Below are 19,542 nucleotides of genomic sequence, written 5' to 3'. Positions count from 1 at the left end.
AATTGAGGACAGTCTCAGAGATCTCTGGGACCACATTAAATGCACCAACATTCGAATTATAGGGGTCCCAGAAGAAGAAGAGAAAAAGAAAGGGACTGAGAAAATATTTGAAGAGATTATAGTTGAAGACTTCCCTAATATGGGAGAGGAAATAGTCAATCAAGTCCAGGAAGCGCAGAGAGTCCCATACAGGATAAATCCAAGGAGAAACATGCCAAGACACATATTAATCAAACTATCAAAAATTAAATACAAAGAAAAAATATTAAAAGCAGCAAGGGAAAAACAACAAATAACATACAAGGGAATCCCCATATGGTTAACAGCTGATCTTTCAGCAGAAACTCTGCAAGCCGGAAGGGAGTGGCAGGACATATTTAAAGTGATGAAAGGGAAAAATCTACAACCAAGATTACTCTACCCAGCAAGGATCTCATTCAGATTCAACGGAGAAATTAAAACCTTTACAGGCAAGCAAAAGCTAAGAGAATTCAGCACCACCAAACCAGCTTTATAACAAATGCTAAAGGAACCTCTCTAGGCAGGAAACACAAGAGAAGGAAAACACCTACAATAACAAACCCAAAACAATTAAGAAAATGGTAATAGGAACATACATATCAATAACTACCTTAAATGTAAATGGATTAAATGCTCCAACCAAAAGACATAGACTGGCTGAATGGATTCAAAAACAAGACCTGTATATATGCTGTCTACAAGAGACCCACTTCAGACCTAGGAACACATACAGTCTGAAAGTGAGGGGATGGAAAAACATATCCCATGCAAATGGGAATCAAAAGAAAGCTGGAGTAGCAATTCTCATATCAGAAAAAATAGACTTTAAAATAAAGACTATTACAAGAGACAAAGAAGGACACTACATAATGATCAAGGGATCAATCCAAGAAGAAGATATAACAATTGTAAATATTTATGCACCCAACATAGGAGCCATCTCAGTACATATGGCAAATGCTAACAGCCATAAAAGGGGAAATCGACAGTAGCACAGTCATAGTGGGGGACTTTAACACCCCTCTTTCCCTAGTGCACAGATCATCCAAAATGAAAATAAGTAAGGAAACACAAGCTTTAAATGGTACATTAAACAAATGGACTTAATTGATATTTATAGGACGATCCAAAAACAACAGAATACACTTTCTTCTCAAGTGCTCATGGAACATTCTCCAGGATAGATCATATCTTGGGTCACAAATCAAGCCTTGGTAAATTTAAGAAAATTGAAATCATATCAAGTACCTTTTCCAACCACAACGCTCGGAGACTAGATATCAATTACAGGAAAGAAGCTGTAAAAAATACAAACACATGCAAGCTAAACAATACACTACTAAATAACCAAGAGATCACTGAAGAAATCAAAGAGGAAATCAAAAAATACCAGGAAACAAATGACAGTGAAAACACGATGACCCAAACATATGGGATGCAGCAAAAGAAGTTCTAAGAGGGAAGTTTATAGCAAGACAATGCTACCTCAAGAAACAAGGAATACCTGAAATAAACAAACTAACCTTACACCTAAAGCAATTAGAGAAAGAACAAAAAAACCCCAAAGTTAGCAGAGGAAAGAAATCATAAGATCAGATCAGAAATAAATGAAAAAGAAATGAAGGAAATGATAGCAAAGATCAATTAAATTAAAAGATGGTTCTTTGAGAAGATAAGCAAAATTGATTAACCATTAGCCAGACTCATTAAGAAAAAAAGGGAGAAGACTCAAATCAATAGAATTAGAAATGAAAAAGAAGTAACCACTGACACTGCAGAAATACAAAGGATCATGAGAGATTACTACAAGTAACTATATGCCAATAAAATGGACAACGTGGAAGAAAAATGGACAAATTCTTAGAAAAGCACAACCTTCCGAGACTGAAACAGGAAGAAATAGAAAATATAAACAGACCAATCACAAGCACTGAAATTGAAACTGTGATTAAAAATCTTGCAACAAACAAAAGACCAGGACCAGATGGCTTCACAGGCAAATTCTATCAAGCATTTAGAGAAGAACTAACACCTCTCCTTCTCAAACTCTTCCAAAATATAGCAGAGGGAGGAGCACTCCCAAACTCATTCTACAAGGCCACCATCACCCTGATACCAAAACCAGACAAAGATGTCACAAAGAAATAAAACTACAGGCCAATATCACTGATGAACATAGATGCAAAAATCCTCAACAAAATACTAGCAAAAAGAGTCGAACAACACATTAAAATGATCATACACCATGATCAAGTGGGGTTTATCCCAGGAATGCAAGGATTCTTCAATATATGCAAATCAATCAATGTGATACAACATATTAACAAATTGAAGGAGAAAAACCATATGATCATCTCAATAGATGCAGGAAAAGCTTTTGACAAAATTCAACACCCATTTATGGTAAAAACCCTCCAGAAAGTAGGCATAGAGGGAACTTTCCTCAACATAATAAAGACCATATATGACAAACCCATAGCCAACATCATTCTCAATGGTGAAAAACTGAAACCGTTTCCACTAAGATCAGGAACAAGACAAGGCTGCCCACTCTCACCACTATTATTCAACATAGTTTTGGAAATTTTAGCCACAGCAATCAGAGAAGAAAAAGAAATAAAAGGAATCCAAATTGGAAAAGAAGAAGTAAAGCTGTCACTGTTTGCAGATGATATGATACTATACATAGAGAATCCTAAAGACTCTACCAGAAAACTACTAGAGCTAATCAATGAGTCTGGTAGAGTTACAGGATACAAAATTAATGCACAGAAATCTCTTACATTCCTATACACTAGTGATGAAAACTCTGAAAGAGAAATTAAGGGAACACTCCCATTTACCATTGCAACAAACTGAATAAAATACCTAGGAATAAACCTACCTAAGGAGACAAAAGACCTGTATGCAGAAAACTATAAGACACTGATGAAAGAAATTAAAGATGATACAAACAGATGGAGAGATATACCGTGTGCTTGGATTGGAAAAATCAACATTGTGAAAATGACTATACTACCCAAAGCAATCTACAGATTCAATGTAATCCCTATCAAATTACCAATGGCATTTTTCACAGAACTAGAACAAAAAATTTCACAATTTGTATGGAAACACAAAAGACCCCAAATAGCCAAAGCAATCTTGAGAAAGAAAAATGGAGCTGGAGGAATCAGGCTCCCGGACGTCAGACTATACTACAAAGCTACAGTAATCAAGACAGTATGGTACTGGCACAAAAACAGAAATATAGATCAATGGAACAGGATAGAAAGTCCAGAGATAAACCCATGCACATATGGTCACCTTATTTTTGATAAAGGGGGCAAGAATATACAATGGAGAAAAGACAGCCTCTTCAATAAGTGGTGCTGGGAAAACTGGACAGCTACATGTAAAAGAATGAAATTAGAACACTCCCTAACACCATACACAAAAGTAAACTCAAAATGGATTAAAGACCTAAATGTAAGGCCAGACACTATAAAACTCTTAGAGGAAAACATAGGCAGAACACTCTATGACATAAATCACAGCAAGATCCTTTTTGACCCACCTCCTAGAGTAAGGGAAATAAAAACAAAAATAAACAAGTGGGACCTAATGAAACTTAAAAGCTTTTGCACAGCAAAGGAAACCATAGACAAGACAGAAGGACAACCCTCAGAATGGGAGAAAATATTTGCAAATGAAGCAACTGACAAAGGATTAATCTCCAAAATTTACAAGCAGCTCATGCAGCTCAATATCAAAAAAAAAACAACCCAATCCAAAAATGGGTGGAAGACCTAAATAGACATTTCTCCAAAGAAGATACACAGATTGCCAACAAACACATGAAAGGATGCTCAACATCACTAATCATTAGAGAAATGCAGATCAAAACTACAATGAGGTATCACCTCACACCAGTCAGAATGGCCATCATCAAAAAATCTACAAACAATAAATGCTGGAGAGGGTGTGGAGAAAAGGGAACCCTCTTGCACTGTTGGTGGGAATGTAAATTGATACAGCCACTATGGAGAACAGTATGGAGGTTCCTTAAAAAAGTAAAAATAGAACTACCATATGACACAGTAATCCCACTACTGGGCATATACCCTGAGAAAACCATAATTCAAAAAGAGTCATGTACCACAATGTTCATTGCAGCTCTATTTACAATAGCCAGGATGTGGAAGCAACTTAAGCGTCCATCGACAGATGAATGGATAAAGAAGATGTGGCACATATATGCAATGGAATATTACTCACCCATAAAAAGAAACGAAATTGAGTTATTTGTAGTGAGGTGGATGGACCTAGAGTCTGTCAGACAGAGTGAAGTACGTCAGAAAGAGAAAAGCAAATACCATATGCTAACACATAAATATGGAATCTAAAAAAAAAAAAAAGCTTCTGAAGAACCTAGGGGCAGGATAGGAATAAAGACACAGACGTAGAGAATGGACTTGAGTCCATGGAGAGGGGGAAGGGTAAGCTGGGAGGAAGTGAGAGAGTGACATGGACATATATACACTACCAAATGTAAAGTAGATAGCTAGTGGGAAGCAGCTGCATAGCACAGGGAGATCAACTTGGTGCTTTGTGACCACCTAGAGGGGTAGAATAGGGATGATGGGAGGGAGACGCAAGAGGGAGGAAGTATGGGTATATATGTATATGTATAGCTGATTGACTTTGTTATAAAGCAGTAACTAACCATTGTAAAGCTGTTATACTCCAACAAAGATGTTAAAAAAAAAGAAAAAAGTTGAGAGGTCAGAAACAAAGTCTCTCTTTCTTTGTCTCCCTGTCTCTTTCTGGGTCCATGTGTGTGTGTGTGTGTGTGTGTGTGTGTGTGTGTGTGTGTAACTCTTAACTATGATGTGGCAGACCACTAGAGGGAAAAAGTGGCTTTGTTAAATAGAAATCTGAAAATTTTGTTACTCATATTGAAAAAATCAAGTTGGAATTCTATCTCACCTCTTATACAGTTAGCAGCTCCTGGTTGATTAAGAACCTAAATATCAAAAGCAAAACTTAAAAACTAGAACAATATATATGAATGTCTTTCATGCTTTTGTAAAGAATAATTTCTTAAACATGACATACAAAGTGCTAATGATAAAATAATTAATAAAATCTATTATGTCAAAATTAATAATTGCTGTTCATCAGTAACAGCTTAAGGAAAGTGAAATGACAAGCTCTAAACCAAAGGATTTTTGCTATACACATAACTAACAAAGGTCTAGCATTCAAAATATATAGAGAACCACTATAAATCATTAAGAAAAAGACAATCTAATAGAAAAAAATTAACAAAAGGCATGTGCTCACTTCATTAGCGTTTAGAGAAATGTACATCAAGACTATAGTGAGATACCACTTACTCATTTTATACCTATCCAATTGACAAAAATTTAAAAGTCAGACAAAACCAAGTGTTGGAAAGAATGTGAGTCAATAGAATGTCTAATAAACTGCTGGGAGTGGGTGGGGAGTGAGAATTTGCTACAGCCACTTAGAAAAAATTTCTGAGCACGTTGTGAAGTTGAATATTTGAAAAAAATTACAACCCATAAATACCATTCAGAGTACCTCTTGCATGTATGTAGTTAGCTACAAGCAATCTTAGAGAATTATTTCAGTCTGTAGAAAGTTGTGATCTAGTTTTCAGCTCTGAAGATGTTTTTCTATCCAAAATATTATGTCTAGGCAGCCTTCCTGATTCACATCAGTTGTATATGCAGATTAAAACTACACCATAGGTAAGGAGGTTCATCAAAGAATGTGTGTTGTTGTCCTCAGAAAGAACCTTTTACTGAGGCTGAAATAAGATGGGTAAGTAATGCTGGAATAAAATATGAATAGGTAATAAATAATAGCAATATTAGGTGGTCACCATTATTAGGTATGTAATATTTATCAAGCTCTTTGGTCTTCAGTTAATGAATATTACTTCATTTAATCATCACAAAGCCTCAGATGTAGGTACCATTCTTTTATTTATTTATTTATTTATGGCTGCATTGGGTCTTCGTTGCTGTGCACAGGCTTTCTCTAGTTGCGGTGAGCGGGAGCTACTCTTCGTTGAAGTGCACGGGCTTCTCATTGCAGTGGCTTCTCTTGTTGCGAAGCACGAGCTCTAGGTGTGCGGGCTTCAGTAGGTGTGGCTTGCAGGCTTCAGAGCACAGGCTCAGTAGTTGTGGCACAGAGGCTTAGTTGCTCCACGGCATGTGAGATCTTCCTGGACCAGGGGATCGAACCCATGTCCCCTGCATTGGCAGGCAGATTCTCAACCACTGCACCACCAGGGAAGTCCCGTAGGTACCATTCTTAATCTCATTTTTCAGATGGAAGATGGTGAGTCATTGAGAGGTGAAATAAATTCCACAACTTCTTATATGTGTAAGTTGTGAAGCTGGGATTTAAACAAAGACTCTCTTGACTCCAGCATCTGTGATATGGCAATATAGAAGCTATTGTCTGTTGGATGTAAAATCAATTTTTCTTAACTTTGCAAAGAGAACAACTCTGATTCATGGCTAACGCAGTGGTTTTGTTGTTTCCAGATGCTTCATACTGTTGCTCAGAAAGTAATGGTGTATGTCTATCTCCACTAATGAAAAACTAAAATTATGTGTTAGATTTGTAATATTTCAGTAGCATTATCTTACAGATGAACAGCAATATATGTAGTTATCAACGTGATGTATGTGTATACATACATCAAAATGATCTGAAAACTCATTTAAAATTATGCTGAGAGATATAACTGCCTTGTTTTTCTCTAGTTGTGAGACTTCTTGTCAAATAGACATAATGAAGAATGTCTAGTTAAATATGTTTTCAAAAATTTGGATGAAAGGTTATTTAAGAGCCCAGTTTATTTCAAAATTAATATTATTAAGGGTTGATTTGAGGCTAGGTCATATATCTGATCTGAGGAATTAATTGATGTATGTTTTGACTTTCTGTTCTTTTGATAGAAGGCAAATGAGCCCATTTATGTGTTGTCCAAAAGTTATTTGATTTCCACTAAAGAGGCAGAATATTATAGTGGAAAGTTCTGAGATGAAAGTTTAATTACCTGGGATCTAAACCCAAACGGACAGTTACTATGTGAACTCTAGTGGGTGTGATCTTGGGAAAGTTACTTAATCCAGTTAGTTCTTCCTCATGTGTCAAAAATACAGGTAATAATAAATACCTTGCTACAATATTGAAAGCAATAAATAAATAACACAAGAAAGCATCCATGGTAGATTGCCTGATATAGAAACTGCATTTATTTTCCTTGGGCAAAGTCAGTTACATATTTGGCTTTAGTTTTGTAAATCTGTAATAATGCTAATAGCATATACCAATACATATACCAGCCAGTGTTCTAAGTGTGTTACATACATATATTAATTCATAACAACTTTATGAGGTAGACACAAAGAGATTAAACAACTTATCTAAGGTTACTCAGCTAAGAAATGGGGAAGTCTTGATTGGAATCTCAGCAGTCTGGTTCCAGAGCCTGTGTTTTTAACCACTACACTATACTGCCTTTCTAGAGGAAGGGGTTGTAGGGTGTATCAGTTATTTATTGCCTGTTATGTTGCATAATAAATAGTCACAAAACCTCAGGGGCATAGAACAATAGTATTTATTGGTCACATGTTGAAATGGTTGTTAGGCAAATCTGTTGATCTTGGCTGGGCTCCCTCATGTGGCTGGGGGTTGGCTTGCTATGGGCCTTGGCTGGACCTGGACAGTTTGCCTCTGCTCCAAGTGTCTCTCATCCTGCAGCAGACTAGTCTGGGAATATTCTCATGATGAATGGCAGAGACAAAAGAGCAAAATGGAAACACACAAGTGCTTTTTCAAGTCTCTGCTGTGTCATGTCTGCTAAAACAAATGACATGGCTGACCCCGGAGTCAAAGTGGGAAGACATTACAAAGTTACATTAAAAAGGCTATGGATATAGGAATGTGTCACTTGACACATTGAAGTTGTTTTGTAATACACTGCAAATGCCAAGGTCTAGGGTTCTAAAATTCTTGTATATTAGGGATGATTTCTAAAAAAGGACCTCTGTCAGAAACAGTATTTCTGACAATTAAATAGAAAACTCTGAAAACACGCACATGTGAACACACACATACATGCACACACATACACAAACACATAAATTTATAGAAAATAGGCAGAAACTTCTTCTGGGAATACTTAGTTCAGTTTATAATCCCAAGGTAGTGATGGTGATGATGATGATAATAGCTAACCTTTATGAGCTTGCTGTGTGCCAAGCACTGTTCTCAACACTTCACATATAGTAACTCCCTTAATCTTTCCAACAACCCTATTAAATAGGTACTATTAATAGTTTCTGTTTTACAGGTGGAGAAACTGAGAGATTTAGTAATTTCCCAGAGTCACAAACCTTTTTTATAAGATCTCCACACAAAGTAACTTTTGAAAAACTTCTTATTTTGTTTTTTATTGAATTATATCCAGACCTCTTTTCCATAGATTTGAAGGTCTTCTGTAATCTGGCCCTACCCAATTTAATTATCTGTAACTTCCATTGCTAGAAAATATAATTTTAGACAATTAAGAGTCTAGGATTTTGTAGATGGGTTGCATGCACTGGAGGGAGCTGAACTGGGTGCTTTAGAGATTTATTCCAGTTTCAAGAATATGTGATTCTGAGTCCCTCTGTGTATTTCCTCATGTGCATGTTCAGCTTTAAAAAGTGTTGCAAGGATCTTTCATGTGAATAACTAAACTTATTTCTAAGGGATTAAGTGTAAACTAAGGCTATTTTATTCTTCTCCAAAAGTAGAGTCCTTTGCTTTGATTTTTTTTTTCTTACTCAGCAAACAGAGATCTCTGTACTGATTTAGAGCTTTCTTAAAAATAAAATTCTGTTTGATTTGGCCACTTGATCAGAAAGACCAGATGTAAGTCTTTCAGAGATATGGTGTAAATGACATCAATATATGTCAATGAAATGAACATTTCTAATTCCACTGTACTCCTGTTTCAGATGTTTGAATGTTGAGAGGTACATATCCATTTCCTGTGTTTTGAGATCATTTGCTGAATAAATTCTTATTTTATTCAATAGGCGGCTTTTCAGAAAAGGGGTGTGAATGGAGCTCTGAAGAGGAAGAGCCAGTGAAAAAGGCAGGACCAGTCCAAGTCCTCATTGTCAGAGATGACCATTCCTTTGAATTAGATGAAACTGCACTAAATCGGATCCTTCTCTCAGAGGCTATCAGGGACAAGGAGGTCGTTGCTGTATCTGTTGCTGGAGCATTTAGAAAAGGAAAATCATTCCTGATGGACTTCATGTTGAGATACATGTATAAGCAGGTAGGGAAGAGGTGCTTTGAAAAGTTTTCTGATTTCTGTGCTTTCATGACTTTGTGTTTTTATTTAGTAGTAGTGTCCAATATTTCCATTATTATGTTCCCTAAAGATGAACTAGTTTAAAAATGCTATCATGTAACCATTCCAACTTTGGTGCTTTCGGCACCAAACTATATAGGCCACTTTTGTCTGAAGCCACTTTGCTACATTTCCCTTAGAACGTAACTTATTTTTTAAGCTCTTTTGAAAATAGACAAGTACAGTGATATGGTTATAAACTTTACATGTTAAATAGTGTTTAAAATGTCAAATAACTTTTGTCATAATTTTTATTATAATCATTTCCCCCCCCCAACATTTACTATGACATTTTTCATGCATGCAGCAGATTTAAAAGAATTTTACAGTAGACACCTGGATATGCACTACCTAGATTCTACCATTAACATTAATATTCTTGCTTTATCACATGTGTCTCCAGCTATTCTTCCCTGTTTCAATCCATTGCTCCATCTTATTTTTTGGTTCATTTCAAAGTAAATTGTTGACTTTAGTATGCTTCCCTATAAATATTTCAATATACATCATTATTATATATTTCAGTATTTATTTAGTTTTTTTCTTTTGTTGTAAAATTTACATATAGTTACATGCACCAATCTGAAGTGTACATTTGCTTTTTTTGGAAAATGTAAATACCTGGGTAGCCCCAAAACCTATCAAGTGTATCTTGCTGTTATCCCACAAAGTTCTGTTATCTTTTCCCGCTCAGTCTCACCCTTAACCCACCCCCAAAGGCAACCAACAGTGTCATAACATTTGAGACGATAGTGTGGCATAGAAAGGAGACTTTAAGGGGTCTAGGATCAACCAAAAGCAGAAGAATAAATAGGAGATTAGAGTTGGGGAACAGAAGGTTAGGAGTAGAGAGCATACCAGTATTTTTTTTCTACACTTTTACCCTTAGTAATTCAGATGCCAATATGGATGTTGAGGCAGAATAGACATACTACCCAAAGAAACTTTGTGTTATGCATTTATATCATAATTATCCATTTTAGATTGATCTTTTATAGGTAGGGTATTTTTGAACAACTTGGTAATGTTAACTTTAACATCTTCTATCTCTAGCCTCAGTCCAAACAAATCAAGAACAGAACAACCAAAATACTTCCAGGCTTTGAAAGCAAACAAAATTCTTACCACTTTCTATTTCTATCATACCAACATTAGTACACTACTTAACGTAGGTGGGAAAATTGAGTGAACAAAATTAGTATACTTTCCATTCTTTGGGATTATATAGCTTTAGGCATATTCATAATTTTAACTGTGCAATAAACATTAGAATGAAATACTCAATAACACTTGTCATGTTGCTTATGTTAAATAGCATTTGCTCAGATTAAAGTGTAACAGATTTGTTTTTTTTTTTAACTAGGTGCTTCTCCTTCTGCTGTTCGCTCCCTCCTCCCCCAATAGCAAAACATTTGTGTATATTATTATTGTATATATCCTGACATAATATGCTCTCTTATACCTTTATTTCTTTGTTTCTGGAATGCCCTCCCTGAGTTTGCTCACCTGGAAAATTCCTAAACGTCCTTCAAGTCTTAGCTCTAATATCACTTCTCCTATGAAGTCTTAACTGACCAAGAGTTAGTTGTTTCTTTTCCTGTGCTTCCATTTATATCTAATATACACGCCCATTTTGGCATACATATAGTGCCTCATAATGGTTTGTTAGCACGTCTGTCCCCCTGTTAGGCTGTGAGCTTCCTCTTTTCTGGAATGATATCTTTGTATCCCCAGGATGTAGCATAAAATGTGACAGATGGTTGCTCCTTCATAATTATTTTTTGGATGAGTAAATAAAGTAAGTGTATCAATATAATAGATGTGCATACGTTGTTTCCTTTTGTCTAGAGTTGGAGAGGGATACAAACTGGTATGGATGAGTGGAAGAACCTGTACTACATATCTAGTTCAATATCATAGACTTTCTTAATTTATAGGAATCAGTTGATTGGGTTGGAGATTACAATGAACCATTGACTGGCTTCTCGTGGAGAGGTGGATCTGAACGAGAGACCACGGGAATCCAGATATGGAGTGAAGTCTTCCTTATCAATAAACCTGACGGTAAAAAGGTATGGTGTGAACTTCTTAAAGAAAATTGAGTTTTCACTTGCCAACAGTTACCACTTTTCAGGGTCCTCCAAAATGCTCTTTTGAAAACTAATTTTGACCATTTGACATGAAGTTTAAAAGGGAAGTGGGTAGCGTCCTATTTCATGTTCCCAGTTTCCCTTTCTACTGATCACAGTAGGCAAAATCATAGGGACAATAGAACAGCAGATCAGCTAGCTAACATCTATATTTTGTTTCAGTGCTATTTCTGTTATGTTGGATTACCAGTGAAAATTAATCATTACAGTAGTCAGCAGCTAATTAATATTTTTATTTTCTGTGGCATTCATGGCACATGTGAAAAATTACCTATTAAGTATTCATTGCTAATGGTTTGCTTTAGTTCTTATGGTGTTAACTTTGTAGTAACCCTAATACCCTGCATGTTCTATAAAATATCAATAATGTACTCTACTTGCCTATAGGTTGCAGTGCTATTGATGGATACTCAGGGAACCTTTGATAGTCAGTCAACTTTGAGAGATTCGGCCACAGTATTTGCCCTTAGCACAATGATCAGCTCAATACAGGTATGGAATAAAATAAATCCATTTTGATGGATGTTTCTTTAAATAAAAATTATGAATATATGTATTTCTATATACATGTGGTAGTGAGACAAACAACAGAAATGGTAAATTATATAATATTATTTGACTCAATTGGCATACCAGTTCTTATGATTTCCTTAAGAGTGGAATTGTTTTATTACTGTAATCTAATTTCTGATCAGTTTTCAAATTGCCTGCTTTAGTCAGAAAATGTTATATTATCTTATTGATAATTTTTTCTATTTCAAGCCTACAGTAAAGTCAATAATATTAAATCTTAAAATGTATGTAGATGCACTGAGACTACCTATTATTAGTTACATTTAATGAAGTAAGATTTATAAATGCAAATTTTGTTTTACATAGCCAGTAGAAACATTTCTAAATGTAAAAACATTTATATATGTTCACAACTTTTTATAGTATCTTAATGTGCATTTAGGAAAGTAAATGTCTTTCTTTTCTTTTTTCTCTCTCTTTTTTAAGTATTGTTTTTGAAGTTATTGTGTGCTTTATAAGTTGTCCTGAAAGTCCTTGAGGGTTTTACTATGATCACAGAACACATAGCATAAAAATTTTAAGACAATTTTTAGATTTTCTATTCACTGGAAAGAGCGAGAAGAGACAGTAACCTAGAAGCAGACCATCAAAGAAAGGTAAAATAGTTTTAAAAGGTAGGAAAGGCAAAGTGGTTAGGATGAGTAAGTCAAAGCTGAAATTATAAGTATGTGGGGAGAATGGAGCTAGTGAACCGGCAACCAGGGCATTATGTGTAGTTAGGACAATGAAAGGATGGATAGAAGGAAGACTGAATTTTTTTGTAAAGGACTTTAAAATAAGTCATGATTATAACCTATGATTGCCTAGCTTTTTAAAAAAATTATTATATAAGTTTCAGGTGTATAGCATTATAGTTCAACATCTGTATACAGTGATCACCACCACAAGTCTAGTTACTACCCATCACTATACAGTTACCCCCTTCATCCATTTTGCCCAGCCCTCACCCCCCCTTCTCCCCAGGTAACTACTAATCTGATCTCTATGAGTTCATTTTTATTTTATTTTATTTGTTCATTTTGTTTTTGTTTTTAGATTCCACTTATGAGTAAAATCACATGGTATTTGTCTTTATCCATGTGACCTATTTCACTTAGCATAATACCATCAAGGCCCATCCATGTTGTCACAAAGTCTGGATTTCCTTCTTTTCTATGGCCAAGTAGTATTCCAGTGTGTGTTTTGTGTGTGTGTGTGTGTGTGTGTGTGTGTGTGTGTGTGTGTGTGTTACATCTTCATTATCCATTCATCCATTGTTGGATGCTAAAGGTGTTTCCATATCTTGGCTGTTGTAAATAATGATGCATTGAACATAGGGGTGCATATATCCCTTTGAATATTGTTTTCATGCTCTTCAGGTAAATACCCAGATGTGGAATTGCTGGGTCATATGGTAGTTCTGTTCTTAACTTTTTGAAGAATCTCCATACTGTTTTCCCTAGTGGCTGCACAAATTAACAATCCCACCAACAGTGTATGAGGGTTCCCTTTTCTCCACATCCTCTCCAACACGTATTATTTCTTATCTTTTCAATAATAGCCATTCTAACAGGTGGGAGGTGGTATCTCATTGTGGTTTGTTTTGCATTTCCCTGATAATTAATGATGTTGAACATCTTTTCTTGTGCCTGTTGGACATCTGTATGTCTTCTTTTGAAAAATGTCTATTCAGATCCTCTGCCCATTTTTTAATTGGGTTGTTTGTTTTTTTGATGCTGAGTTGTATGAGTTCTTTATATATTTTGGATATTAGCCCCTTATTGGATATATGATTTGCAAATATCTTCTCCCATTCAGTAGGTTGCCTTTATGTTTTAATGATGGTTTGCTTCACTCTGCAAAAGCTTTTTGGTTTGATACAGTCCCATTTGTTTATTTTAGCTTTTGTTTCCCTTGCCTTTCAAATCAGATCCACAAAAGCATCACTAAGACAGATGCCAGTGAGGTTACCACCTATGTTTTCTTCTAGGAATTTTATGGTTTCAGGTCTTACATTCAAGTCTTTAATCCACTTTGAGTTAATTTTTGTGTATGGTGTAAGATAGTGGTCTTGTTTCATTCTTTTGCTTGTGGCTGTCCTGTTTTACCAGCACCATTTATTGAAGAGACTGTCCTTTCTCCTTTTTGTATGTTCTTTGCTCCTTTATCATAGATTACTTGTCCATATATGTATAGGTTTATTTCTGGGTTTTCAATTCCATTCCATTTATTTATGTGTCTTTTTTGTGCCAGTACCATGCTATTTTGATTACTATAGCTTTGTAGTAAAGTTTAAAATCAGGGAGTGTGATACCTCCAGCCTTGTTCTTCTTTCTCAAGATTGTTTTGACTATTCAAGGGCTTCTTTGATTCCATAAAAATGTTAGAATTATTTGTTCTAGTTCTGTAAAGTATGCATTTGGCATTTTAATAGGGATTTCATTGAATCTATAGATTGCTTTGGGTAGTATGGACATTTTAACAATATTAAATCCATGAGTACTGAATATCTTTCCATTTTTTGGTGTCTTCTTTAACTTTTTATCAGTGGTGTATAGTTTTCAGTGTACAGGTTTTTCATCTCCTTGGTTAACTCTACTCCTAGGTATTTTATTCTTATTGATGCAATTGTAAATGGAATTGTTTTCTTAATTTCTTTTTCGGATAGTTTATTATTAGTATATAGAAATGCCATGGGTTTCTATGTATTGATTTTGTATCCCATGACTTTACTGGGATAAAAAAACTTTACAACAGTTTTTTTTGTTGTTGTTAGAGTCTTTAGGGCTTTCTATATATAGTATCATGAAATAGCAAACAGTGACAGTTTTACTTCTTTTCCAGTGTAGATGCCATTTATTTTTCTTGCCTAATTGCTGTAGCTAGGACTTCAAACACAATGTTGAATAAAAGTGGCAAGAGTGGGCATCCTTGTTTCGTTCCTGATCTTAGAGAAAAAACTTTCAGCCTTTTGCCTTGAGTATGATGTTAGCTCTGGGTTTGTCATATATAACCTTTGTTGTGTTGAGGTACATTTCCTCTATATCCACTTTGTTGAGAGTTTTTATCGTAAATGGAAGAATTTTGTCAGATGCTTTTTCTGCATCTATTGAGATGATCGTATGATTTTTAACCTTCATTTTCTCAATGTGATGTGTTGTGTTGAATGATTTGTGGATGTTAAGTCATCATTACATCCCTGGAATAAATCCCACATAATTATGGTGTATGACCCTTTTAATGTATTGTTGGATTCAGTTTGCTGATATTTTGTTGAGGATTTTTGTACCTATATTCATCAGGGATATTGACCTGTAGTTTCCTTTTTTGTGGTGTCCTTCTCTGGTTTTGGTATCAGGATAACGCTGGCTTCGTAAGATGTGTTTGGAAGATTTTCCTCCTCTTCAATTTTTTGGAATATTTTTAGAAAGCTAGGTATTAAATCTTCTTTGAATGTTTTATAGAATTTGCCAATGAAGCCATCTGGTCCTGGGCTTTTGTATGTTGGGAGATTTTTGACTCCTGTTTCAATCCCTTATTAGTAATCAGTTTATTCAGACTTTTTTTTTCTTCATGATTCAGTCTTGGAAGATTGCATGTTTCTAGAAATTTATCCATTTCTTCTAGGTTGTCCAATTTGTTGGCATATAACTGTTCATAGTGGTCTCTTATGATCTTTTGTATTTCTGTGGTATCAATAGTAATTTCTCCTCTTTCATTTCTGATTTTATTTATTTGAACCCTCTCTCTTTTTCTCTTGGTTAGTCTAACTAATGACTTATTGTTTTATTTTTTCAACTAGCTTTTAGTTTCATTGATGTTTTCTTTTTTTTTTTAGTCTCTATTTTATTTACTTCTGCTCTGATCTTTATTATTTCCTTCCTTCTACTAACTTTGGGCTTTGTTTGTTGTTTTTTCTAGTCTCTTTAGGTGTAAAGTTAGATTGTTTATTCAGGATTTTTCTTGTTTTTTTGAGGTAGGCCTATATTGTTATGAACTTCCTTCTCAAAAGCATTTTTGCCACATCTCATAGATTTTGGTATGTTGTATTTCTGCTCTCATTTATCTTTAGGTTTTTAAAAAATTTCTTCTTTGATTTCTTTGATGATCCACTGGTTATTCAGTAGCACATTGTTTAATCTCAGCATTTTTGTGGTTTTTTTCCCCATTTTTTCCCCTTGTGATTGATTTCTAGTCTCATACCATTGTGGTTGGAGAAGCTGCTTGATATGATTTCATTCTTATTTGAATTTATTAATATTTGTTTTGTGACCTAACATATAATCTGTCCTAGAGAATGTTCCATGTTCACTTGTGAAGTATGTGTATTCTGCTGCTTTTTGATGGAATGATCTTTATGTATCTATTAAGTCAATCTGATCTAATGTATTGTTTAAGTCCAGTGTTTCCTTATTGATTCTCTGTCTGGATGATCTATTCATTAATGTAGGTGTAAGACTGACTAACTTTTAAAAATATACTTCTTAATTTAATTAGCCTTTAAAATACCAACTTAATATCTAACTTCTTCATAGTCAACAGTATGTGCAATTTACACAAGTCAATTAAAACCAGATTGATTTTGCCTTTTAAATATTTATTATTTACTATTTATATTTTTCCTGGAGACATTAAATATTTTTGCTGAAAAATCTAAGTCCTTAGTATGACTATTTTTTATTATTATCTGAGAAGTGGTCTATTATTTAAATAAGTACACAGAGTATACTGTTTGTATCAGTACATAAACATATAAACATCATTAACTTTTCTTTGAAGTTACTGATATTTATCCTCCTACTTAGAAAAAAAGAATTTCACCTTAATGCTGTGATCTGTTCGTGAAGCAATAATGCATATGTTTGAGGATGTAAGCATGATATTCAGAACTTAACTTTCATGTGATGGAACTTTCTATAGACTTAAATAATTGATTGTAAAGAAGCCAACATAATTTTTCAAGACAAAATTTTATATATGGGTTATTAAGATCTAGATTATTATTATTTTGATATGCTTGTAAGAATGATTATTTTATTACTAATTGTTGAATTAGGTTCATAAAATAATTTTAATATTCTGTCTCCAAATCAGGTAGCTACTGTATTTCTGGAAAAGTTTTATGATCATTGTACATTATTTATTGTCTCTCAGGCTTTCTTTACTCCTCTCTCAAGGTCTTATAAATATATGTGAGAGAGTTTGATTTTGTGAAATTGATATTTCAAAAAATAGAGAATAACAAAATAAGTGCTTAGTATGCTGCTAATTATTTTCTTAATTTGACTTTATTTCTTAATCAAGGTATATAACTTATCTCAAAATGTGCAGGAGGATGATCTTCAGCACCTTCAGGTAACAATATTTACAGTCTCTTTTGTATATCTGGTAATCTTTTGGGCATGTACAGCAGAACTTTAGGATTTTGGGGGGTCTTCTTGTACTTGGAAAACATAACAGTCAGAAAGATTTAAAAACATAACCAAATGGAGGTTGTCCCATTTCCAGGTTTCTAGTTCTAGCCCTGTATGATTATATTCTTTCTAATTCAGTTTTCAAAGTCCTTTGTTTCAGTAAAGCTATTTGCTGTCAACCCTGTATATGGAAAAATATATGGCAAATTAGAGTGGAGAAAGAACCTTTGGTTTAAAAGTGACCCAAAATGTGAAGTTGAAGTCTTATGGTTAGGGATTTAATAATTTTTAGTATGATATCAGTTGTATGCCAGATTTTCTTTCCTGTGGACCACTTTATAGCTAAGAACTATGGGGGACTACCTGATGATTACTCATAGAATTCTATTTTATATCTGAAAAAGATCTCAGTGACACCTAATTTATCCTTAATATTTTATGGATGATAAATTTTTTTCTGAAAAAGAAAAATGACTTGCCTAAACTCATGTGGCTAGTTAGTGGCAGAGTGGGAATAGAAATTTGATCATCTGGTTGGACTCGGTGCTTCTTCCACTCTCCAAGCAGCATTTAAATCTCAAATAAGTAGAAGATCAGATGTTTCCTAAAGATAGTTCACATCTCTGTCACGCTGTCTACTCTTTTTCAATTCATGTTATTCTTGGCTACATAGAAAAACCTATTGTTTCTCTGATAGTTTTCCTCTGCATATTTTATAGAAAATTTTGCTTTCAATGTATTATTTTATCTTGCCAATAAGAACCTTGTGCAGTTTAACAAATAACAAAGGATGATAATGCAGGGTGATCTGTGAGAGTGGAAATATCATTTGGAGTTCACATCTAGCATTACCCCCAAATATGTTTCTAGTACATCACACTGACCATTTATGACAAATAGGCAATATGCCAAATAATTGTTAGATGTATCTTAGAATGAGTGCAATTGCTTCTTTAGGCGTGTGTCATAACCTAGCCAGTTGCTTTGCAAGTTAATGACATGGCACTGTTCAATACCAGTTTAGGATTTCTAAAAAAGGACTGATTTTGGACTTTGATATTAAGTGATCTTTTTTGAGATCATTTAAAAATTTTCCTGTAAATGACAACACCTCATCCTTCCTCAAAAAAGATTGTGAATTCAAATTATGTTAGTAAATGATTCTAATGAGAATGAGTAATGATTCTAATCCCTGGACTTGCTGCCTTTTAGACATATTCTAGACTTTCATTTAATCACTCTAATCAGATGCCTAGTTATTACCATTTGCTTTCTAGATTCCCATAGTTTTCACAGGAGAGGCAGTGTGGTACTTTGGGGGCTATTCTAAAGGGGCAAAGGAGGGGAATCCTCTGTGCCGGCATCCTTCCCCAGCTCTGAGAAGCCTCTGTGGCTTGGTACTCTTGTGTGATGAAGCGGCATTTCCTGTGTACATATGGGGAAATCCACTTGGCCAGTCTGGACGGAACTCTCACCAGAGGCCCAATCACAATCACCCCCTCAAGTGTACGTTCTCCAAAACTTTACATTTCTGGCAACACAAAATGATATGGTACCTCTCAATTGGGAGCAATAAAAAAATAAAAGAAGGTGGTGTATTTGATTCTTCACTTCTTAAACCAAATGCCTGTATGTCTTTGTAATGATCAAGACCATCGGGACATTAAATTTCCTCTGGCAACAACAGTAAATTATCCTACTTAGTTTATAGCTCTCTGGTCTAATCTATGCAAGTTTTGCTTTGAAAGGTCATTTAACATGTTTCTTTGTCCCCTATCTTCCCCACAAAAAAAGTTGTCCTACATTTTAGATATAAAAGGTGTTACCTTTAAAATGGAAACTTCATTTTTAAAATGTACTTTATGTCCTTAATTTTAAAATATATAATTACTGTAGCTCTGCTTTATCTAATACTTAGTTACTTAAAATGATTATTTTAATCTTAATAATATAGTATTATGTTACAGCTAGAGAA

At 34.6% G+C, this 19,542-nt stretch overlaps 1 protein-coding gene across 4 annotated transcripts in view; it reads left to right on the top strand.

Annotated features, from left to right (window-relative positions):
* The window catches only part of ATL1 (atlastin GTPase 1), an 87,544-nt gene that overhangs the window by 39,965 nt on the left and 28,037 nt on the right, over positions 1–19,542 (top strand). For all 4 annotated transcript variants that reach the window (XM_082452155.1, XM_082452152.1, XM_082452154.1 and 1 more), the window contains exons 3-6: positions 9,129–9,376; positions 11,389–11,523; positions 11,989–12,093; positions 17,458–17,508. In XM_082452155.1, the coding sequence (XP_082308281.1) occupies positions 9,129–9,376; positions 11,389–11,523; positions 11,989–12,093; positions 17,458–17,508 (539 nt within the window). The remainder of the gene's footprint in view (positions 1–9,128; positions 9,377–11,388; positions 11,524–11,988; positions 12,094–17,457; positions 17,509–19,542) is intronic.

The sequence above is a fragment of the Balaenoptera physalus genome (assembly GCF_965194825.1).
Source record: "Balaenoptera physalus genome assembly, chromosome: 2".
NCBI lineage: Eukaryota > Metazoa > Chordata > Mammalia > Artiodactyla > Balaenopteridae > Balaenoptera > Balaenoptera physalus.
Note: the sequence above shows the minus strand (reverse complement) of the source record. Positions and strands in the feature narration are given on the sequence as shown.